Genomic DNA, 25,621 nt, shown 5'->3' with positions numbered 1-25,621 from the left:
TGAATTCCCCAAATTTCCAAAATAAACGCAGGAAACTGCCGAACGAAAAATAGCAAGCATTTTACACCAGGCTGAGAAGGTCAAATGCGCAAGCGGTCCTTTGCCTCATCAAAGCAGAGAGTGTTTTTTGCTTCAACACGCCTCATTCATGTCACACCATATAGATCGGAATGATTTGACTAGGAGTGTGCACTTTATATTTCAAACATCGTAAATGCGTTCAATTTATAGCTGAATTTCATAAACTGAGTGAAGTCTAAACTCTATATTATTCGTCGTTTGAAATATAATATGATACAAATGAAAACCAGACACATTATTTTATTCACAGCTCATATGGTGTCATTGAAGTCACTTTTCACAGGAAAATCTATCTTTGATGTACCTCTGTTTCTTGCTTAACATAAAAATCAAATTAATTGAAAATATAAGCAAGAAAGGGCGAACATTCTATAAAAGACACAGACACATATGTATATATTTTGCAAAAACAAAATAGATTACGATTGGCGTAATCTCTTTCCGCATTGAGCCACAATGTTTGCTTTATTAAACAATTGCTTTCCGTATTCCCCGTTAAGAAAATCATCTGTAATGTTCAGCCACTCTCCACTAGGTGTTATCTGTTGAGATGAAGATCATTAACTCGTCCAAAACAGCTACCAATTGGTGGCTTTGGAAAAGTAAAGAGCTAAATATTTAATATATTTTACGGTTTGTTTTAAACGTGCATATTTATATATATGAAGTATTAAGTGACGTACTAATGAGTGTAAATCACTTTTAATACTTAATTAGGGGGAGTTATTTACATCTCCCCCTTATTGTATATTTCCATATTATGATAAGCTCGTGAAGTGTGAGTTGCATGTTTGATTAAGTAAATTCTGGCTTTGTGATTATTTATAATTTTCAGCTTTAAATTTGATTCAGTCTGAATTTGTTAAACTGATATTTTTTAATTTTTTATGTATAACAAGGGAAACTCTCGCTGTTGACTTTGCACACTTCATTTGGTTTTCTGGTTTTCTGTTACTTCTTTGTGAGCTACAACAATAGGCCAGCGGCTTGCTAAAATTGTGTAAAATATGTAAAAAGTGAAGTCTTGAAAAATCTTGAAAAATCAGGAAAAACGCTTCAACCAAAATTGATACTTCTAATTTTTAATACGGTTTCTCTGATTGATTGTTAGATGTGCTAACCTCTGCATTCGCTTTGAGCTGGCAACAAGCCATGTGCGTTTAATAACATTGCCCAGTCCTGTGATCCATTTCCCCCCGCATCGGGGTATTTGATTCAAACGCTAGACACTCGTCTTGTGTCATTCACGCATGCTGGGGAGGTGCAAACCAGCGAGTAGATTTTGCACGCCTTCCAAATCTGAATGGATGAGCAATGTGCACGAGGCAAATGAGGGCAACAAATCCGCACTTGATCTCCTCAAAATTTCGCATCAATTCAGATGCACTCAACCCAATTGGCATAACAGGTTTTGATTTGCACCAAAATACATTTCTTAGTACAATAACACTTAAAAATTAGTTTTTAATTGATCTGCTTCTTGGTCTTTCTTTCATTAAAACTTATACATTAATTCAAACAGCGCGGCCAACGTCACAGGCAATTGATGATTGACAAAGTGGTAATTTTTTCGCATTTTGATCCGGTTTAAGGGTTAGTTAAGACATGAAAAACTGAAAGTACCCATTTGCGGAAGAGTGTGCAGCTGCAGCGTGCATAGCATGGGTATCCTGGTGTTCGAGGCGTCAGGTGTTTTGGTCCGTGAACTTGGTCGGTTTGCGCGGGCCGAACGTCCGCCAGCGCGCCGACGACGACGACGGATTGCCGTGCTTTTGCCCACACATCGAGGTCGCACACACAAATGCGCCGCGCGTCGGGTCAGTAACACGCGCGCGAAAAAGAGCTTTTCGAGCAGACGTGTGGATGCTGCTGAAGCTGAACACTTTGAAGCCGAGACTGCTCGCGAGAGATTCAGAGAAAAGCAAGCGCACTCTGCTGATGGAGGCTCAAAGTGGCGCGGGCGCTGACGTCAGCCTTGCATTTTGTGCAATAATCGCGTCGATCGGCAACACAGAAAAGGAATCAATTAGTTACTAAGAGTGCCTTGCCTGCCAATGCAACAGCCTTTCTCAGTCTGACGCTTCATCGTTAGGTGTCCTTTTCATCAGCTGGTCGCATTGAACGCATGTTTCTTGCTCGTTCGTTTTGTTTAATTTTCATCTATGCCAGCTCGAGAGTGAGCAAGAAAAAATAATCCATTTTGTGTAATTTTGTTTTTTGCTGGAAAATGTGTGACTTGAATTTTTATTTGAAATTATTTTTCTATTAATTTCTTGATATAGGAACGAAAATTTCTGTCAGATGGTGCTTCCACATAGTGGATGGAATTTAAGCTTATGAATTTCGTTTTGGTTTGCGTCATAAGGAGAATAATTTGTGACATTAATGGAAATTAAATGCGTTTTCGATACGTTCTATCTTGAAAACAAAAAAAAAATTAAACGACTAGCTACGGATGTTGTCTTGCAGGTAAAGAATTGGGCCCTTCTTACAAAATGCACTTTTTTAATTTGAAATACCTGATACTAGCAGATTAGGCTTATGGAGCACAGACTAAAAATTTTTCAGAAATTGACTGGAGTTAAAATGGGCATTATGTATTAATTGTTTAAAATAATATAATATGTGTGCTTTAAAAACGAAATATCATATGCATTTCCAAGTGTGTATCTTCCTCCTGAAATAAACCCTCAAATGAATGCAGTTCCTCTAAGTCTACTAATACGGAACTGTTAACAAAATAAAAATAAAAGTGCTGCGAAATTTTGCGAGAAGTAAAAAGATCTAACGTCATTTTTGTCGTATGAACCCGCGTGATTGAGCACAATTGGCGCTAAGATTTAGAGATATATATATAGAAGATATACATATATCCGTACCATTTGTTCACGCAATAAATTCAAGTCCTGTTCAATTTTGGCATAATGAGCAAAATCGCAATACAATATTGGGGGGTAAAGCGTATTATTAAAAGGCCATTATGCGGGAGAGTCTTTAAGAGTATAAATCGACATGATGAGAGATATTAGGGTCAAGAGATTATAATACGAACAAATTATACATAAAAAAAATACTTTGCATGCTCTTAAAAAGGCGTGCAAAATTGAGAAAATTGGACGTAGACAAAATAAATATTTCTGAAGTCTCTTGAGTATCAATGAGGTCTCCTTAAAATCGTTAAAATTTGAGTATTTTGGGCGCTGTTACTCGCGCTCCCTAAGTCGATTAAATTCGTTTGCAGCCCCCCAAAACGAGCTTACAGCCCCTAAGTTTTCCTTGCTCATTGTAGTGTTAAATCCCACGATTCTTGTCAGAGGCTCTTCAAGTGGGTAATTTGTAGACGATAACCGTTTGACGAGTAATGGGGTCGTTTAATTTCGAATATTTTTATTCGACAAACACTCGCTAAAAGGTTGCGTTTTGAAGTCCAGTTGCGTCCGCAAGAAGAAAGAGCAGCTGCTGATGCTGACCACTGCCGCCCCCCTGGTTAACGTGAACGCGAATTGTTTGATCACGTTAATTCCGAGAAAATATTTCACCTGGCGGCGATTTCAACACCAATTGAGGCGCAGTTGAGCATAAGCCGCATCTCCGCGAGAGCGAGAGGTGTTAATGCACATCTTATTTACATATTTCGTATAGAGCGCGTCGCTGAAAATAAAAAAGCCGGCATTAAAGGACTTTTCTCGATTATGAGACGAGTGCTTTCCCGCATTCCACATGCGACGCCAAAAAATGGGTCGAAAAAGGGTGCGATCGGGTCGGATTTTCGTACTGCCGCCACATTTGCGGCGGCGACGGGCCGAAAGTCGAAAAAGCGAGTCGATTTGAAGCAGATTTTGGCGCCAAAACGCTCGGTCAAGTGCCAGGTGCAGCGCTGGGAATATAAATAATCGCTGCACTCTGCACGCTCCAGCACACCGTATGTATGTGTGTGTGCTGGCTGTGTACTCGTACATAACAAACGACGCCGCGCGCGGATAATCCCTTCGAGAGAGTGTGTGTATTGCTCTTATACTGTACACTTGCGTTATTATTAGGCACTATGCGAACGATTTCAAAATGCGCGCCGTGTTACGTGATTCATTACGGGTAAATATCAGATACAAGGATATAATTATCGAGTCTAATGGTCTCCCCGAGCTGCACTCTTGATGCAACAAGCTTTTCGCCATTGTTCCCTGTGCCCGTCAAAGTATAAAAAGGTGTCATTCGAGAGGTGTTTGCAATCAATTCAATCGCTCATTTGCCTTGCAGATTTTTTTGCACGCGTGTACCGCAGAAGGGGAATGAGTAACAACTGATCGTTCAGGTGTCTTTTATTGTATAATGGCATTGGGCTGGCATTTTTTAAATCGACACAAAGATGATTTATGGTGCGCAGAAATGATTATTTCCTCGTTAGGATCAAAATATGTTTTTTTCAATTAGTGACGATTTCCCCAGTTAAATAAATGATAATTTATGGTCAACACGTCAACATGAGACACTTACTCGCTGCTGCAAATATAATCTACTTAAAACTGGATTTGCTTGAGATGATTAAAATCGATTCTTTTTCCTCTCTTGAGATTTTCCATGAAAGAGAGATGTTGCCCCTATTTTCTGTAAACCAAATTTGTTTATAAAACGAAAGTATTTAAGGAATACGAAAAGGAGGACTGTGTGGAAATAATTAAGGATGTCGTGCGTTACAATTTTAGATCCAAGACTGATCACAAGTGGCGATATTCTCCCTTTTTCCGAGGAAAATATAAAAGCAAAGATGCAAAATGAACTATCCGAAGACGCTGTTGAACTTTTGAAGCAACGGGAAACATGTTCGCAACTACATTTTCCCCTTCTAGAATTTCTCGTGATGTTTCGAGCAATTTTTCACCCTTTAAAAATAGCTCAAGGATATAAATTTTTGATTAATTGAATTATTGTAAGAGGAAATTTTGATCAAAGGGAGACGCGATCTCGAGGGTTGTCAAGATTTTCGAGTTGCTCGTTTCTCTTTTCTTTGGATGCAGGCCGATGTTTTCAACGATCGCTGATTCAAAATTCTCTGCAGCCAATGTAATGCTGATGAGGCCTCTGTGGGTACGAAACGGCAGTTGTACCGTACGAGAGCGTATGACATTATTTTTCTTTTACAATTTTTAAGCGTCTTTGTTGTATGTTTCTTAGGAGTAGCCATTGTAAAATCAATTTTTGATCAAATCTTGTAACACGTTAGAAGATTTTTCAGACTCAATCATGCTACTGTGCATTCGCATTCTGAATGGTTTCTTTTGATCTGCTCAAACCAAAAATTAGTCCAGCCATAGAATTGTAAAAATATTTTTACAAAATAAAGATCTTTGTTGACGTTTCTATAATGGCGGTTGGCTGGACTGATTTTTGCGGATTTTTGTTTTAAGCACAAAGGAAATAATTTTAAGAGCAGAATGCACAGTAACAGGATTGAGTCTGAAATCACAGCGGAAGTGGGCTAAAATCGAAAGCTACCGCTGGCACCATCGATTGGTGGCTTCAAACACTATGGGCTTCGGTGCATACACCCACAATTAATTGCGGCTTTGCATCTTTAGGAGAATTTTCACACAATCCTCTCATATCTTTTCACATCAAAGTGAAGCTATTTGTACAATTGACGCCATCAAATGAATCAAAATATAGTCAAAACTATTAAATTTTCTTATTTGTTTTGAAATAAAATATCATCTATAGGGGTAATAGCAAGTCGCGGCATTGGCAGACAAACGCTTGGGCTCAGTGACAAACTATCGCGAGAGGAACTAAAAACCGAGTAATCGCCTCAAGCCTTCGGAAACACATCCGCAGTTGAACCTCAGGAGCACCAAAAGCGAACAATCCATTAGGGCATATAGCGGCGTCGTCATAATATACTCTGATGCCGGGCCGGCGATAACGGATTCCGCGAAACAAAAGCAATTAAGCGCGGGGGAGATTCATCTGCAGATATGTGTACGTAACGTATTTATATGTGTATTGTAATTATCATGCACACGTGACACACTCACTGGCGGAGGAGGCTGCTGGTGGCGCGGCGGCCGGAGCGATCCATGCCCGGCGGAGAAGAGGCGATGCACAGCAGGCAATAATGGTGGTGGCGGCGGCAGCAGCATCAGCACAGGACCGCGAGCATCAGCCTCCAAGGCTCCGCCGGCGAGCACTAAGCCAGATCCGAGTGCTGCCCGTTTTTCCCGCTTGCTCTGCAATCAGACGCACACACATACATTTCTACAGTTAGTTATTATTGATGAATAATAAAGCGATGCAGAGGAGAGCACACAGCACAGAGCACACACTCTCGCTCGCTCGCTCGCGAATCCACAGATAAATATGTATTCGTTCTGTCTCCATTTGAGACGCCGACTATTAATCGACTCACTTGATGTGACACTCGCGTGACTGGAATTGTAATTAATTCATTAATCAGCGCCGCCGCCGCTTTCAGGAAATAATCCAGCCTTCCCAGTGTAGTCGATCAATCAGAGAAAAATATGTAACATGCACGCGAAACAATGTTTGCCATTTTTATTTTTAAATCGCGTTTTAACTTTTGATTGCTTTGTTATAAAACGCGAGCACAAGATTTTTTTCTGCCCTCTGCAAGTAACCAGTAAGGTCACCCGACTGGGCCGCGCATGATGGCCACCCCCATGATAAAGCGTCCATTTAAAAGTTTGAATGTACATGACTTTAAATTATGAAAATGACAAAAAAATCATATCAGATTAAAACTTAATTATAAAAAACGACGAAAAGAAGAAAGCCACAGCCCATCTAAACCATGGCGAATTGTTTTCATCTGATATTCACAGATCTTCCACCAGGAATGCACTTGCTTGCACTGGTCAAAAAACGCACACCGTTAATCAAAAACCTCAATTTTCATTGTAGGATCGAATGTTGCTCTTTTCTTGCAAAAGGAAATAAATTCAAGTTTCGATCTTTATCAAGAAGTGCTTCTGAGTTTTTATCTAAGTCAAAACTCTGTGAGTGACCATGTTTGAATAGGTTTTAATACTGCAGCACAAAGAGCACAAACGTAAGATTGAGGTGACGGCGCAGTGCTTTACTTAATCAAATTAATGAGGAATAAAAATAATCGAGTGCGTGTGTGTGTGGGTCACAAAGTTGACTTAATAATCTCCAAATTTATGTAATTAAAATCCAATGTACCCTATACAAAACTGAAGCTTCTCGCACGTTCACTCAAATATTGCCATGCCACAAGTGAGAGAAAAAGAATAAAGGAGAAAATTTTCTTAAAAAGATTTTTATGATTTAACGGAACATGAAATCAATTTTTTTCTTGTTTGATAAAAATTAAAGAGATTTTGAAAGTAATTTAAGTGGTTGGTTCCTTTTCCTTACAGTTACAAATCAACGGAATTAGCAACTTTAGTGTTAGCAATTGATTCCATGATTATCAGATTCAAATATGGTAACCAGAGCTATTTCATTGTGATTATTTTGACAATTAGATTTTTTTTAAATTTTGCTAGTCAGGCACAAATTTCTTTATTTTTATAAAGTTATTGAAATGTATAGTGGGAGAATTATTTTTGTAAATGAAAATATTATACATATCTGTAGTGGTACAACAGCGCGGTCCTGCTTATGTTGGGAGCCAACAATTGTCGGCGGTTTGAATTATTGTAATTTAGCATTATTGTTTAACGGCAGAAAGATGATTTTAAAATAAGAAGTCAGTTTTCGTCCGTCAGCCACACGGTGCTGACGTGAATCGTTGAATTGTGCAGAACCCGATTAAAAGGGGGTGAGTCCCCAAATATCCAATCATTCTAATGTCAGTTAACCAAAATTATATATAATATATTGACTGTGCCTTCTATAAATATAATAAAGATATACATATATTTAAATATAAAAATATGCAATTTTAAAAGCAATGAAAAATAATTATATTAAAAATTATTTTTAAATGTTTTTTATATAAAATTATTATATAAAAATAATTTAAAACGGTAAAAATATAATTACTATTTAAATATATCTTAAATTAAGTGCAAAAAGGAACTTGCCGTGACCAGGATTCGAACCTGGGTTTTTGCGGCCACAACGCAAAGTCCTAACCACTAGACTATCACGGCCATGTAAGCTGCTACATGCTCGCTCTCTTTATGAACGAGTGACGCGTCCTCGATGCATGAGAAGAAATATGAGCATGCGAGCAGTGAGCAATAACATAAATGCTTTCAGAGCATCGATCTCGTTCTCTCGTTGCCGGTTGAGAGGCGAAGAAAATGATTCTGCGTTTCACTAATTCTCGAAACGTAGGCAATAACTCTGTAGTCAGAAAAGGAGCGCAGTGCAAAAGCCGTTCACTATATTATTTCTTGTCATTTCTGTTTAAACCAACATGATTCCAATGGCTGTATGATTGTCGTGCTGTGCTGCGACTTACTCGGGGATTTATTGCACAACGTAAAGTCTATAATTTTGTGGAAAGGCAGGAAAACTTAATAAATAAATTATTCTTTAGATTGTCCTATTCAATGCATTATAGTTTTAAAAAATAGGAAAAATTAAAATGATCGATCCTGACAAAATATTAAAAGATTTCAGATCGAAACAGATTGATGCTTTATATCAAGAGCAAAGAATATGATTTCAGTCAGTTGAGCTATTTTTATCACATAGACAACGAAATGTACGGGTGAAAAAAGTTTTAATCATAACACGATCCTCTGTGAGCTAATCTTGTGAGTTTTATTAATCTTTTCTTGGCAAAACAGTGTGATGGTTTGGCGGTATATTTTCACATTTTTCTGGCCATGCATGCGATCTCATCGTTTTCATAGTGTTATAGTAGTTAATAGCTTTGATTAAATTATTGACAGTGAATTCCTAGTTTTCCTATGAGTCATCGCCATTAGCTAAAAGTCATGGTTGACCAAAATTGAAAGTGAGCCTTTTTTGTTGACCGACACAACATGTTTACGAGACAGTTTTCATTACTTGATTTTTAAAAAAGGTTACCTCCGCCAGTGAGGATTTTAAGTGTAAATTTTGTAATAATAATTTATGCAATGATTTTCTACCATTTCCTCTACTGCAATAAGTAATTAAAGAACAAGCAAACTCATTCTCAAGCAGCATAAGCTGAATTGAAATTTCAGACATTTTCCTCGAAGCTAACGGCTGTATTACGTTCAACTAGTAGAAGCCGAAACTAGTTGAGCGTAATAAAGAAGTTATTGCTTTGAGGAAAATGTCCGGAATTTCAATTCAACACAAATCAAATTTTTAATTTAATCGCAGAGAATCGATCATAACACCCAAATATTGATATTTTAAATGCCAAAATGCCTATTAGTAAACAAATACACAGAATAGATGAATGATAAAGTGATTGAAAATTAAAAAATTCTAAATTAGAAGTGATGCAGAGTTTAATTTAAATTCGATAATAAAATGTAAGCAATATCTGAGCAGTTTTTTTATTCCTGAAATTATCTTATCATCAATTAACTTAGTCAAACTTAAAATGCCTCAAGGGGAGTTTTGCAATGTAAAAAAATTACAAAAATTGATTGTGATAGAATAATCTGTCAAAATTTGTGCAAAAGTGAGAACGGTATAATATCAACTCTTGGAGGTAAGTCAGAGCCCAGGATCGCCGCATGCACATCATTTTATCCGCGCGCACATACAATGAAAAGAACAAATAATACGATTTGCTTCGGGACTAACGAGGTGACTGCTTGACGCGGTCATATTTGTTTTGATCTATGGCTAGAACAATAACACTCACAATAGTATTACACACGTCGAGAGGCATCGAAGCATGCATAATTGATTGAGTGGCTCGGCTCGGCGCGCTACTAAAATAAATTATTACATCGCGCGCGCCGCTGCTATTCTCTCTCATTCATACAAAGCAAGCGGCTCGTTGTCGTCTCTCGTCGCCCGGCTCAACCAACACACACGCTGCATGCCAACTCGCTGCTTTTCGCCTAGAGAGATGGACACAGCACGATGTGCACGAATGTAAATGTGTACCAGTCGTCGCGCAGAGCGGCTGGCTGCTTTAATGGAAATAATGTCCATCTTCCTGTGGTAAGCGTGCGTTTTATTATACGCCGGCCGCGGCACTTGTCTCGCGAGCAGCATGATGTAATTCGTCTCCCGACATATCTGTGCGCGTTAATTAAACACATCCTCACACTTGCCCTCAAGTGCAGCAGCAGCCATGACTTTGTCTCAATCGCCCGACACACCATAATATACTGCCGTACTTTATTAAACCCCTTGAGCACATCAAAAGTGGCTGCCCTGCCCTGCTCTGCTCACATAACAGTCAAACTGGCTCGCAAATTTCCACATTTGACCAAATTTGATACTTTTCAAGTCACTCAACCCTCCTTTGACTTTATGATCCCTGCTCCACTTCACGAACCACTTTAAAGAGAAAATTAATTCATAATAGAGATCAAGTCAATAAAATTGGTTTCATATTTTTAGGAAATTAAAAGGCTGATTATTGCTATAAGGAGAATTATTTTCATTGCAAAATGGTCTCAAAAATATTTCAAGTCCTCTTTAATTTAGAAAAGTCATTGACATAATTAATAAACTTTTCATTTCATTTCTGTAAATTTTGTAGTTAAAAAAATTAGTGTGCGATCCATTATATTTTTAGAAAGTACGAAGATCTTTTAATTAATTTAATTACCATCACTTTACATGCATTCCATTTCAACTTCGAAAGACGCTCTCGAAAATGTACCAGTCATGCAGCTTTGGCCGAAAAACGTGTCTTTCTGAGAGACGAAGCGGGCCGCGCGGAGATGCGCTGTTTTGACCCCATGACACGAGGCGCGTGCCCTGATGCTTTTTATAAGCTGTCATTGCACTTGACGACATAATGGAGCTCATCATCGCGCGCGCTTGTCCTTCGGCTCCCCCCATTCATTTTTGAATTTGTGCGTCTCTCTGCTCTTGCAGGACGCCAGGCCATAAACGATGCTGCTGCTCCTGGGCTCTGTAGATTCGCGGGCGGACACGTGTGCGTGATCGATCGGCTCGAAAAAATACACTTCGTACACGTGTCTGCGATCGGCCGGCCCTCAATACACCCATTTGGTGAGAAATTGCACTCTGGCGCTGATTTCACACTCGGGGAGATAAAATGCGCCTGCTGGCGATTGATGCGAGCTGGCTGGACACGCGGCGCGGCTTCCAAAATATGAGCATCAGAATAAGTGCAAACATGCGTGACCACACAGGTGTCAAAATAATCATTTTTCATTTGGCCTCGACTTGGACACTTTCTCGACCAACAAATGTGTTGTAAACACGAGAGGCGACCGTCGCAGCGCATTCAAACTTGTTTTTCTGGATTTCAGATCTGCTATCGACGACATTTTGGAAGAAATTTTAAGCAGAATAATTTCAGTGGAAAATTAGCTGTCTACTGAGTTACACGTCAACGTGAGCTTGTATAAAATATTATACTATACATATTATACTGATTAGAAAATTACGCAAGTATCATCAAAGGGTAAAACCACGTTTTTCTGACTTATGCCACACATTTTGCCTTTTGAACCAGAATGTTTAATCTGGTCTTGCGGCTAATGGAGCAGACAATTTTTTATGGTGTGCTTAACGATCCAGTTGACCAGAAGTCTCTGGCATTTTCAATTACTTCGAATTTTAAACTGGTGGCTAGCGGCAGACCACGGAATCCAAAGCTATAGCTGGCTATTATTAGGACGAATTAGTTAGAAATAATACATAATAGTAATTCAAGGAATCCAGCAATTTCGGGCAATCGTAGTCCTCATCAGCAAACTTGGCTCTGACACGTCTAGCAAGTCATCCAGTCGCCTACATTCTCATTCCAACTAGATGTTAATGTTCCTATAATTAACATTTTATATTTTGTAGCTTTGTTATTGTGAAATCTACAGCAGAAACAGCTTTATTTTTATTCTATTTAAGTTGATATCGCATTTCTAATTGAGCTGTGTTCAGTCAAAAATGATTCAGCCACTAAATCGCCAACAGGTGTCATTTACTAGGCCCTAGATCTCGGTGGAATTTCCTGCTCGCGTCCGTAATGCCATGAACACGAAAAGGTTATCACCGCAACAATTAATAGAACGCGAGTTAGCCATCGCGCGAGAATTTAATTTATGCAAACGGTCCCTGGAGCACATATTCGCGGGGCCGAGAGGTGGTATAAATTTTATTCTAATTTTTCCATCGCGTCACAAAAGGCAGCAGCGAAAATAATATTTATTACACGCACAGACCATTTTCCTGCAGCTCGTTCTGTCGGCCCGGCGCGGGAATGAGTGTCTTTTTATGGTACGGCGCCTTAAAAGGTATTAAGATAAGAGATATAGGTCTTTTAAATAATAATTTATGGCCATTGGCTCGTCTTCCTTTTTTTTGTCCATTTACACTTCGTGTCGGGGTCCAGACGCAGTTTAAAGCAGAAGGAAGAAAAGTTAAGTCACACACACACACACACACACACACACACACAGCCGTTCATAATCTAATTTGCCGGTATATCATTCACTGCTCCATCTAAAAACACATCCTTCCCCCTGGCCGGGACGCGCTTAATTGCATGAATAATATGGCATGTGTTTAAACTTATTATTCATAATTGGAGAGACGACTCTTAATTTTAAGCCTGCTATTTATTGCATCAGCTTAAAAAAATATATTATTCTTCGAGTGAGTCACCCGCGTGCGCACGGATCCCTTTGATTTACAAGCGCGCCTGGCGGAGTCGATTTTTTCGGCAGTTGAAAAAAATACGGAGAACTTCGGACGGTTAATCAATTAGAAGCTGCGCCGAGAAATTCGAACCAGCTCCACCTTCCTGTTTGTCATTATGCGCCTAGAAATGGCCACGATTATTACAGTCCGTTACGAGGGGACGTGAAAAATGGACCGACCGATTCATTTCGAGACGCAATTTATTTATCAGAGATCTCAGATTGAGTTGCCTCGGCCCGACGGGTTATTAGGTAATATACGCAGTAAACAATGAGTAATGGATCTGCGTATTCGCTCTCGCTCCAGCAATTTTCCGGTAAAAGTTCGTGACCCCCAAGTAGCGAAATGGGTAATGTCTATTGTTCGTAATCTTTTAATAAAACCATTGTAGAGAGATGATTACGATTTTTTTATTTCCTCCAGACTCTCCTTGGCTTTTCCACGTGAACTCAGGTTTGATAAAGAAATGAATGCAAATCATTCTCAATATTCAGTATGTATAATAAACAGATCTGTTTAGACTGAGAGAAGGGTTGTTTCAACCTTTTTGCATAGTCCATCAGCAAATTTTAATTGCAACTCATACAGATGTAGCTTTGAAATATTTATTAATCAAGCTCAAATCGCTATATGAGCTAAACTTGGAACACTATCAATTTTTCCCGAACAAACTTATTTTATTTTTAGTAATTTAAAAAGTTTAAAATCAGCCCTTATCCAACTTCACAGTCTTATTTTGAAAAAGTGCAGTATCATTTTTTAATTGCGAGGTAGTCCTTCAATTTGATTGAACTGTTGCACCTTTAGAACAAGTAATTCATTGGCTGGTTAAAAATGACGACAGTCATGAACTTCGCGTAACCTTTAAAGTTGTATATTTCACGTCCCTGGCCGTTAGTTTTCAGGGCAGAGACTTGATCACATCAGGGAAATGGAAATGAAATGCAAAGCATATCTTGCAGCGAAACGTGCTCACTCACGGCTACTTTTTATACTAAACTGTGACTAATTAAGAAACGCCGTGTAAATCAGGTGTCGATGAGACGCTCAAGTGGCATTCGATTCTACGAAATCACTACATTCAAACCTGCTCCAGTTCGGTTCCAGGTATGCGGTGTATAGATGTTTTTTTCAACTGAATTTGGTGACGCTTAGGAATGTGAGACCGAAGAAAGGTTCGTTTCGAAGCTGTTTGAATTTCCATAGAATTCAAATTGTCATTTATAGTCCGAGAGTTCCTCTCTCACCAAAGCTCTGACTCGGTTTTAATTATTGTAAAAAAATAATATAGGATGAACCATAAAATAAGGTTTTTTTCTTTAAAACAAAATTTATTCTGGATAAAATACTAAAATGTTGCTACAAAGATTTTTTCTTGAGGTCATTAGATCAACCATTGTAGGCCACGTTTATTATTAAAAGTTTAAGAATGCATTTTTTGCCGCGGTGAATATCATTATTGCGTGTCAATTACGAGAGCATTAAATCAGGTTCAGAAAAATAGAAGAAATTGCTAATTTTGAGGATGTCCAAGAATTAAAACGAAACACTAAAGAATTAAAATAATCTAAATAAAATTAATAACAATGTAATTTCTGTGACGAGACCTGAGAAAATTATCATGATTATTCAAAAGTGTACAGCAAGAAAATTGAATTTGAGAGAAGCAACAAAAGTTTGAAAAATTAATAAATTTACAATTTAGCGTTGCACGCATACTGCGTTTAAGAAGACATTAATTAATTAAATAAGTTTTAGAGGCTACCTAGATTTAATAGTGCTATTTATTAAGTGCAATATAAGAAGTAAAACAAACAAACAAATTGGGAACTCTACTCGTTGTGCAAATTTTTTTATTTAAATTGAAATTTTTTTATTTTTTTGTACTTTTAGTTTCAAATTATTAAGATAACTCGACCTATGATTGAAAAGATGCATTTTTCTTAATAAATTAACTATCCATTTATTCTTTTGCAATCTAAAACAATTTTTAAGATTTACCTTATTGGTCTGCTGATCTTTTTATTCATTAATACTCCTGAAGACCAAAAACAATAATTTTCGTGATTCCCGCGTTTTTCGCCTGATTACATAGAATTATATCACCAAGTTTTCCTCATCTCCAAACTAATGTGCATCGATTTGATCTTATACATATAACGACTCAATTCAGCCTGCGAGCGGAATGTTTCATCAACTTTTCCCAGCGGATGACTCTCACGAAAGCCGGAACCTTATGCTGGGGAGCGCGAGAATCATTGCTGGTCGGGTAGGGAATTACTTAAAAATTCGTCATTCATCATTACCGTGTTGGTGCCAAGTTAAAGGTCGGGCGCGCGTGCAAGTGCTCATTATGTATGCGGCTCATCGCACGCACGAGACACGGTATTTTCCTGGCTCGATTAAAAACACGTCGCGTCCGCTCTCGAAACTAATACTTAATAAACGCCCGCCGGAGCTTTCCAAATTAAAACGCGCGCGCGTACACTTGGCTCCAGAAATCCACATAAATCTCTCGTCGGCTAAGCAGAGCGTAATTCAATTTGGTCCCACGACTTGTAGCACACCGGCAAGACCGACACCGCCGCGGGATTTGTTCGCGCTTAATTATGCATTGTCGTACCTGCCATCATTCTCGCCGTGATTAGGCTCGAGGAAGGCAGTCTGCCGGCGCGGTTTTAGCACAAAATCGCCGCTTTTCCGCCAAACTGACAACCGTTTGTGCCAAATTTGGAGTTTTCTTCGCACAAGGCACGAATTTGGCCTGATTTTGTAACAAGTTGGTGAAGTATATGGCATAAACAAAACAAAATGCTTTAAGCCCAATGTGCGTTATGAACGAAACCGTGAATTTCTTTCAATCTTCACACACAAAAAAAGGGACAAAATTGTCTACAACTCTACAGGACAAGAGTATTCACGCTTTAGTATTTCCGATGAAACTTAAACGTTTTTTTAGATGGTTTCTAGGCCAATTTAGACGGTGTGCGTACGATTTTGTACTATTATTTTTACGAGCGATTAATTTACTTGGACGTTTTTAGAAGATTGCAATCCACCGTTATGTTAAAAATGAGTTAGAAGTTCAAATTTAGGGGGCTTCACTGAGGTATTTCGATTGCTTTAGACAAACTTAACACCATCTGCGAAATTCCTTTAGTGTTTGAAGGTGCCAATAGATGGCGCCAGCGATTAATTCAGATTATATGGAATTTATTCCGCTGCGATTTTCGACTCAATATCCTGATGCTGTGAATTCAGCCCTTAAAATGAATATGGATGGTAGCACCGTACCAGCGTCACAACAACTATAATTGGCTCTGAAGCAACTTCCTATAAACACCATTTCTCTTGCGTAATTCATAATATCCTAAACATTGTTTTGAATAACTTTACCCGTCCTTTCTGTTCCGTAAATTCGTCAAAAACGGCACGTGATATAAGCGTCTGAAACTTACTGAGCGTTAGAGACTGCTCAATAATTGCTACATTTTCTGGGGGTTTTATTGACGTTGATGTATCTGCTATATTTAGGATCGTTTCTTTCCTCATGTATTTTTCTTCTTTTCTGTGAGGGAAAAACCACCATTCCACCAATATTGAGAACCATTTCAAGCAGTCCAAGTTCCCAGACGATATTTAGCAGTTTTCAACGAGAACAAGAAATAATTATAAATAAGGTTGACTATACAACCATTCCTTTTGCAAAGTTGCTATTATTAAAAGGATCGCTTTAATCGCGAGTGTAAAATAAACTTTAAAACGCACTCAAATCACGAGCCGTAAAATACGAGAGCACATCATTAAACGCTCACTCGGCCAAATTTCTGGCTTGATATCACGCGCATCGTTATAATTGATTGATGGTAATTTTTCCGTCGTCTTAATTCGCCTCACGCGCTTAATTCCACTGATTGTGAGTTATGACTGATTTGGATGCCAAAAGCCCAGAGGTGAATTTCCAGTCAGATTAGCCTCCGCAGGCACGCTCTTGATTGTTACGTCCCAAAATTTCACCTTGAATTAAAAAGGAAAACTGATTGATTAACGGCAAACTCAAATAATGACTTAGCCCAAGACTACTTACAATTTGTTGTAGTTTGCTTGCTCGGTCATTAGTTAAAAAAATGAAATATGGCAAGGAAAGCTGGTTTGAAAATATTAGGTTCAAAAGAAATGCTTGATTTTGCTGCTACACTGTTTTAAATTAATATTTAGAAATACAAGCTACATATTTATTTGAAGAAAATATTTAGCCCTCGCAGTATTACATGATAATTTTTAATCACCTTCATATAAATCAGTTTTGATATTAGAATTGATTCCTTTTTTTTTCTAAACTCATTATCGATCTAAATTAAAAGAAGAGCAAATAATGTATTAAACGGATGGTTCACAAGTCCTAGACGCAAGTCCATTAGAATTATTCCAATTAAAGGATAAATCTCATCGTTCAGCATTTTTGCACTGCAATCAAGGAAATAATTCGAATATCTGCTCTGCTGCAGACGAGAGTAAAAAAATTATCTCATAAAAGACGAACTTTGAGCAGGGACAAACCCGAAAATGCGAGTTGACAAGTCGCGACGCGGGTGCTGGTAGTGCAAACGATCGAAATCGCTTCCATATGCGTCGCGTCCCTTTATTACCGCGCGTACGCTATTAAGAAAGAGCAATTCTGCGCGCCGGAGCAGCGGTAGATTATTTATTTTTTGCCTCTCCTCCGCACACAGCGCGCGTTTAGATGCCGGCGCGATAGGATTTTCGCATAAGCCAACAACTCCCCCGATTTTTCACGTCGGACAACGAACGACCGACGGAACGGACGGCACGCAAATTTATTTTTCTAGCCGCCGAGCGGGCGAGCGAGCGAGCGAGCGTCGTCGGAAGACACCGCGCACCGCACCCACCGCGGGCAACCACCTGTTCGCTCGGCGGGCGCAAGTCGGGCCGAGACGTGCGGCAAACGGGCCGTTCCGCCGCGCAAAGCCCGGCCAAGCCGCAAACTCGGTCCCTAAGCGGTGTCAGTCGGGGCCCGGAACGCGATTAGGGCCCAATGGGCCCTTTCGCCTCGGCCCCGCGTGGAAACCGAGAGAGTATAATATGTTAATTAGAAGGGGAAGAGCAGGCTGCACGCGGCGGCCAAGGTTATTAAAAATCTCCCGCACCGTGTCTTTCGGCCGACGGCGCCGATCTTTTTTCCTCGTCTTTGTCGCTGTTTCCAATCTTCAAGCAACATTCGTTTAATTCCCTCGCACGTGAAAGAAAATAATTGAGCTAAAACTAAATAAATTTAGAAGTTTTCAAACGTAACATTTGGATGATTCTTTGCTTGATATTTTTGCTTTTATTGCTCAAAACAAGTCTGTGTTCTCTTCATTGGCAGTGCCCTAAATAGGACTTCCTAATTTTAAGGGTGGTTTCATGTGGCTAACATTTTTACAAATAAATACTATGCCATAAAATGAAAATACTTAATGCTTGATTTACAAATTTACATTGAATAAGTTATATATAAATGTTAAGTTTGTATACAATCAAAGTACTATTTTATTTTAAAAACTTTTTATAATAAATTTAATTATTTTACACTTTTATTTAAAATTAAATATGAGGTTTATACGAAGAGAATAAATTTACTAACATTTTGATAATTTCTGTCAGTGGCGTTCAATACATACCAATTTGTTTGAAATATTTGAGTGAGTAATGATTTGTTTAGTGTGAGTAGATAACAATACATCACAATCTCGATAACTTTTATACGTATATGTTTGATTATTCTCACATTTAATCACAATACATTACATGTGAAATTTGCCGACACTTCTATTAAACAAGTAAATTAAGACTGTCAGAAACACAGCCGAAGTGAGCCCAGACCATCTCTTCATGTAAGATTGCGTTTCACTATCTAACATGATCTAAAAGTTAGTGTTACGGTAGATATAAAGATACCTTGCCTATACACACTTTATAGTGATAATAAATTAAGGATAAAATATTGTTTCTTTATTTTGTTACTTATAAACTCTTTAAAATGGCTTAGCTCGGTGAGAAAACTTAATTTTCCGCGCAAGCAGAAGCAAAAGCTCGTCTTTTTACGGCTAAGAGTTATGTTATCGTTGCTCATTAGAGCAAAAATGAGCCATTCGAGAGGGTCTAAACAGCATTCCAGGAGCACAAGCACTAGTGTTATGGGAATTGTTGGCCGCTCATTCAGCGGGCGCGAGGTATTTTTATGGTGTTGACTTAATTAATAATGGAATTCGGCGCCGGCTGGGGACCACCTCGGCCCGCCGGTGTGCTGCTCGCCTCTCGCTTTGCTCAATTTATTATACGGCCGCGTGCACATCTCACCGCCGGGGCACCGTGTTTTGAATTTAAAATATATAAAATTATTCTCCCGGCCGGCACCGCTGAGAGGTTTGCTTGCGTTTGGGGACAGCCCTATAATATATACGTACACACAAACATGGGATTAACGTAAAATATGTTCGCCTCGGCACAGACCAGTCTGAGCTCAAAACGATTTAAAAATCGTCAGATGGAAAAATCACGCTGCAGCAGAGAGAGATTACGAATTTTGAGCTTCACTTTGATTACCTTTCGCGTGCGTTCTGAGAATTCCCAGGTCTAACCGATTCTCGGATAACCAACTATAGACTGGTGCCGCTTCAATTTTTGCACCACTTTGCCATTTGTGACTAAAGTTGCAGTTTGAACCAAAGCAAATTTTTTTCTATAGCGAATAATCGTGTCAATCACAGTTGTAAAATATTTTTACTTGGCAACGCTAGCAGCAGATTTATAGACATGCAAGCAATTTTGTTAAATAAATTGTATGAACGTTGAATTTTTAATTTAAATATTTTAAAATTTTATAACATAAAGATGTCAAACTCAAAACATAAAAAAAATCCAACGATGTTAAGCTTTATTCCAAATTGAGATTTTTACAAGAGATTTCTAGCATTTAAAAATACTTGAAAAATGTGACCACTCGAGGTTGTTTTCATGTTCAATATAATTAAAAATGCGTTCATTATATAGGGATTTTATATTTGGGAATCTTTATAATCATATTAATTTTATTTTATTGCAAATCAGAGATCGTTTTTGCGCGTTTCCAACTTGACGAGCAGGCTAGAAACGAACAGCTTGTAAATTTCCTCACTTCTCGAAATCAGAGCCACACAGGTCTCCCAAAACCACCGATTACGTGATTCATTCAGAAGAAAAAATAAAGACGAAACAGGTTTTCTAATAATAAATAAACAACACGTTTTCAGCATCGCGAATCCTCCCAATTTTATTAGCCCTGGCGGATTTTAATCGGGCGCATCTGATGAGTGCGCCGAGCGAGAGATTATTTCCTTGCACTCGGGCTGCTTTTGTTCTCACGTCATCAGAGGAAATCAACGCTGCGGCCAACCGGCTGGAAAGAGAGAGAGAGAGAGAGAGAGAGAGAGAGAGAGAGAGAGAGAGAGAGAGAGAGAGAGAGAGAGAGAGAGAGAGAGAGAGACGAAGGAAATTTGGCAAAAATAATGCCGATCGAGTGTGGCGGCTGCGAGCTGGAGCAAGACAAACAGCCCTCATCTGCTCTTTCTGCGCGCAGAGCTGGCCAACTGGCTTCGGCGTGGCTTGCTGCGATGCATGGCTTTTGAATACAATCTGCAGATAAGATCTTTTCACTCAGTAATGGCCTGCAATAAAATGTGTGTATACCGCTCTAGCTCGGCCAGAAAAATCGTGAGCCACTGCCATATATTAAAATGCTTGAAAGCGAGCGGTATATATGGGGAGAGCAAGAAGAGAGAGAGAGAGAGAGAGAGAGAGAGAGAGAGAGAGAGACCCTGAATTTGTGCCTGCCTGATGCTGCACGGGATGAGAAATATTCAAAAGATGTGCGTTGCCGCTGCTTAAACGCTGCTGTGTCTTCTGTCCACGCTTATTAGACTCGCTAATTAGCCATTTCTCTGATTTATTTGCTGCGTGAGTATACATGAAGCACGACACCTCATTACCTCTTCCTTCCACGTACTTTGTAATTGCCATATATTTATGCAGAACGTGCGGAGGAATCCGAAAAGAAAACGAAAGCTACTACGAGAGTTAAATATTTTCGGAATTGAAAATACTTAAATCGAATATATATATACAGCAAAATTTAAAACTAATTGTAAGAGCTATTTTATGCGGCATATTATTCCAGCGATTACGACTGATTTAATAATACATTGAACTCTGAAATTTTTTTAGCAATATAAATTTTGGTGTTTTCCACCTGCTTATGTATATCAATAATACAGAACAGAGTTTAATGTTTAATTTTGGGTGTTTTTCTTTTAATTTTTAATCATTTACTTTTATGTCATCTTGTAGGTTTGTGTCATTTTTTGCAATTTTTAAGACACTGCCAAAATATTTACATATTCCGGGGAATTAGAACCTGCTCATAAGATATTTTTTAAAGACTATTTTCTTCAAACATACTGATCTTGTTCTCTATCGTCATTATTTATGGATCGTGGATGTGCATGCGTTGACTATATAGTTAGCCCTTTTGAATTAAGTCCAATTCGAAACTGAATAGGTGTAAATCGTTCTCAGTCCACGGTAAACGAGATTAAACGTTTATATGAACCAATCACTTTTCACTTTTGCACATGGCCTTGACAAATTACCATTCAAATAAAGCCAGGCCAGAAAGGGAGAATATATATACAATATAATATAGCTTATTCCAATTTGAAATACCTTAGAAAAAACTGACATTAGTGTCGCAATCAAGTGTTACAAGCCAAACCCCCATTTTCTTTGTCAAAATGCATTCTTCCAGAACGAATGGAGACTGAAAAGACGGTGAACAGCATAAATATCCAGTGCTAAATGGCGCCATTAATTTAATTTTGCGCGAGGGCAGGAACCGTGGCGAATTATGATGCGCCGCAGCATCCTTGGACGTGGCATTAAACGGCGGAAGAGCAATTGGGAAACAAAACAGAACAAAAAATAAAGGATAATTTCGCCGGCGCTGTGCGGCGCTGCGCAGCGGAGAAAAGGAAATTTAATGACACTTTTTGCACAACGCCTCTGACGCTGCTGCGCGCTCGTTCTCGGCGCGGCGGGCATAATGAGGATGCGATGAGGGCCAGCAGCACCGCGACTTGTGGTCCACACCTCTTTCCCTCTCGAGAGAGCAAGGTAGCCTTGCCTCGCAGCTAGGATGTGGAAACGACTGCTCTCTTATGCTTAGGCGGGGCAGCCTAAGATCATAATCACGATCATCCTTACCAACATAAGCTTCTACTAAACAAGGCTCAGCCCAAAGTAAATTTCAGGCCTCTCTGTGCCGGCCGGCCGGCCGTTCGGCCGGCCGCGCGCGCCAGCACAATTTTCGTGCGCGTATATGTACATAAACTAATAGCCTCATATTAGAGCAATGCAATAAATTATGGAGAAGCTGCCAGCCAGCCGAGGCCAGCGCTGAGGCCTAATCACCTCGAATAATTGTAATTAGCACGTCTAATTAGTCGGCGGAGCAGAAAAATTGCTCTTAACGCTGCTGGAGCCTCGGGTACTGGTACTGGCACTGGCCAGTGTGCTCCTATCGTGCGTGCACGTTTTAATAAAAATCTGATCAAGATTATTGCGTATGGCTGCTCCTGAACGCAGAACGCAGCGTCTGCTCGACTGGTTTTCACCTAATCCAATCACCCCTTGTTTGATTTCAGCCGAGTCATGTTGAATCGATTGAACAGAAACGTGCAGCTTCTTTAATTATAAAATAATTTATACTTTTAATTTATTTATTTATTAACCGGATTTATTTGTATTTCCATATGTTTTTTTGGCCAAAAAATGAGGCTGAGACTTTATGCAATTTCGGTCTTCAAAGAGAAAATTTTAGACTCATAAGTTTTATTCTGTTACTCTTGCATACTTGGTCTTCTGATTCTCGGCCCAATGCAACTGAAGTCTTTAAGCAAATGACATCGATTCGGTCTTATGAATTCAGGTCTTTAAAAATGCCTGCTAATTCAAAAGTGAAATATTTAGAGTTAATACTTAAAACATGACACACGCACTAACATAATAAATGCTAAAATCACTAAATTCGTTGAACTTGGAAATGAAAAAAATCAATCATGTTGTTCAGTAAAATTGTGAAAAATGTACAAGTACTTTGGTCTAGTTGCGTGTGGCTTAGCAATAAATATTTTCCGAATCATGCATTACATAGTAATTCATTCTTGTCTCATTGCAGCCTTCCTCTTTCAAATTTGCTGCTTGAGTGGAGACAATTTTTTAAAAGGTCAACTCAACATCGATCAGACGACTTGGATTTTATTTTTGTGCATGTCCCGGCGAGATACGTTAGTCAGATCGGCGTGTTGCAATCGTAAGGGCGCCCTGGTTGCACCAAAAGCAGCGTATGCTGTCACGGCGCATTACACGCTCGCCGAGTGCAGACGCAATATTGTCTGCGTTGGGCCCACCAAGCAGGGCAGACAACTTATTATGTGTGCAGGTCAGATCACAAATAATGTGCCGTGAAAATCGATGTCCATCGATTCGTGAACGCTCGCGTGTCATTCTAATCATCCATCTCGTTTTCAGGCATGACTTTTCAATAACACTCCGGCGAGGCAAAGGAAGCTGCTTAACTCGAGCGCTGGCTCCGACATGATATGCGCGTATGATGTCTGTGTGTGTGTGTGTGTGTGTATACTCCTAAGCAGATGGATTTGCTGATTACAACTTTGAATTCAATAAGCTGCTTTGAATCAATTTTACACGCAGCACGGTGGGAGGAAATAAAAAATGAGAGCCAAGACAAATCACTAAATCAGTCTTCTCGACGGGTAATTTTTATTTGTTTTTTGGGGGCGAATAGTCGATTTAAGTTGTTTTTTCCACTTAAAATTAATATAAAAACGGGGAAAGATGTAATTTTACACATATAGGAATTGGAAAATGCACTTTTTTGCAACATTTTTCTTAAATTTGCATGAAACTCTATAAAAACTGTGAGCTTTTAATCCTTCAGAGGGCAAAAAATTACAAAGGAAGGTCAAAGGAAATCTTAATCATAAATAGGTGCTAAAATTTTCCTCAAGTAAAAATTGGCAACCTCAGCAGAGATAAATTTATGTGTTATAATTTCGGTCCCAAGCTTAGGCGCGAAGCTCATTATTTTATAGCTTTATTAACAGACGAATCTTGAGTTAACTTCTGCTGACACATTTTGCGTCGGAAATTCACTCGTGTCAGAGGCCTGAAAGGCAAAAAGCGAGGCAAATAACGGCTTGAGAGCTGACTTGGTTCTCCCTTTTACCAAAAGTCGAGCCGCATATTACAGGCCTCTCGCCTAATGACGGAATAAAAGATGATGATGAGCGCGCGCGTGACTTTATACATTAAGGGAACAGGTAAATAATTACTTAATAGCAAGATTTACAACACACTATACGCGCCGTGGTCTCACTTACCCGCGAAGGAAAAGTAAAAGAGCACGCACACCTCTTCGCACCGGCGCTTCTCTCGAACGATTTATTAATATGACGAACCATTATACCTCCTTAAACACGCTCGCGCGTCCCGCCTGTCTTGTCCTAAAGCCCCGCGCGTTCGCGCCTCTAAATCTTGACCGTAATTGTGTAATTACAGCCACTTTTTATTATTTAATCATTGTCTACCGCCGATTTTCGTTACGCACACACACATCATCAAAACTCGGTAGTTTATAGAGCATAATAAGCTTATTAGCCTTCTTTGCTCTTGCTTTATTAAATAATCGGGCATAATTTACGGCCGAATCAAATATCTAAGTATATAATTTATGGATTAAAGCAGCTCTTTAAGAAGCGCTTCTCTCGATAATCAAGAACTTTCGACCGTTAAACAAGAGGATTTAAGTTGTTTTTCCTGCCAAAAAAGCATACCTTTTTTGTGAATATTCTGGACTGATTATATTCGTTATCATTTTAAAAATAAAATTTAATGATTTTGCAGCCAATTAAATTTTTTATGAGCAAAAATTAACTGGAAATCGAATATAATTTATAATATAGCGTTTCTCATGCTTGCCATTAGGAAGTCAGAAAATTTAAATTATAGCAAAACATTTAAAAATTTAAAATTGAATGCTTATAGAGGAGAGGCTGTTTTATCATAGCAGGTTGATAATTTTTTTATTGTTTCGACCGTTTAATTCTGTGTTAACAATAAACGGTGTTTTGATTTGGCAAAAAAGCAATGTGAAAGTGATATTTTGTAATACACCTGTTTATTGATGGCATATTCATTGACATAGTTAAGGGCGATTCCTAAGTTTTAGAATGAAAAAATTGTTCTTTGTTTATAAATATTATTTTCCTCTCCGAGTCCATCAAAATATGGATTAGTTTGTAAGCAATCCGTCAGTTGCTTTTTTTAAGACTCGTTGTAAGAGATTATAATTATTGCAATACATTTTATGACTTTGTTCTCAAATTGCGTCGTGGCTAATGCATGATTTGGCCTTTAACAAAATGGGATAAATGCTCTGAAATGAGAGGAGGAAATTGGTTGTCGAGCCATTAGCCGAAATTGATACGTGCCCAATGGGATTTTCGCGGCGTTCACCCTTTTTTGCCCACGTTCGCCATATTTATCATCAAAAATGGAAGTGGCAAGGTGAGTTCCACTTTGCAGAATCTCCAGCCAGCCGGCAACACTCACTCTCGGGGCAGGGAAGCGGTTTCGTCTCTTTAAAGTG

The 25,621-nt window shown here is 38.9% G+C and overlaps 2 protein-coding genes and 1 non-coding gene across 5 annotated transcripts in view; 1 reads left to right on the top strand and 2 right to left on the bottom strand.

Moving 5' to 3' along the window:
• Positions 1–25,621, top strand: part of LOC135941521 (2-acylglycerol O-acyltransferase 1-like) — a 102,788-nt gene that overhangs the window by 30,682 nt on the left and 46,485 nt on the right. The gene's annotated exons all lie outside the window — the stretch shown is intronic.
• sr (stripe) overlaps positions 1–25,621 on the bottom strand; it is a 67,476-nt gene that overhangs the window by 24,473 nt on the left and 17,382 nt on the right. The window contains exon 2 of one of the 3 annotated variants that reach the window (XM_065482374.1): positions 6,111–6,302. Coding sequence is in view for 1 of the 3 variants with exons in the window: in XM_065482373.1 (XP_065338445.1) it covers positions 1,705–1,744 (40 nt within the window). In the remaining 2 variants the exon portion in view is untranslated. Of the gene's footprint in view, positions 1–1,704; positions 2,140–6,110; positions 6,377–25,621 lie in introns of those variants that run through there. The other 2 variants (XM_065482375.1, XM_065482373.1) reach the window with 2 other exon arrangements.
• TRNAH-GUG (transfer RNA histidin (anticodon GUG)) lies at positions 8,139–8,210 on the bottom strand. The gene has a single exon. It is a non-coding gene; the product is annotated as a tRNA-His (tRNA).

Source organism: Cloeon dipterum, chromosome 3, assembly GCF_949628265.1.
Source record: "Cloeon dipterum chromosome 3, ieCloDipt1.1, whole genome shotgun sequence".
NCBI classification, from domain to species: domain Eukaryota; kingdom Metazoa; phylum Arthropoda; class Insecta; order Ephemeroptera; family Baetidae; genus Cloeon; species Cloeon dipterum.
This window is presented reverse-complemented; position numbering and strand designations above follow the sequence as displayed.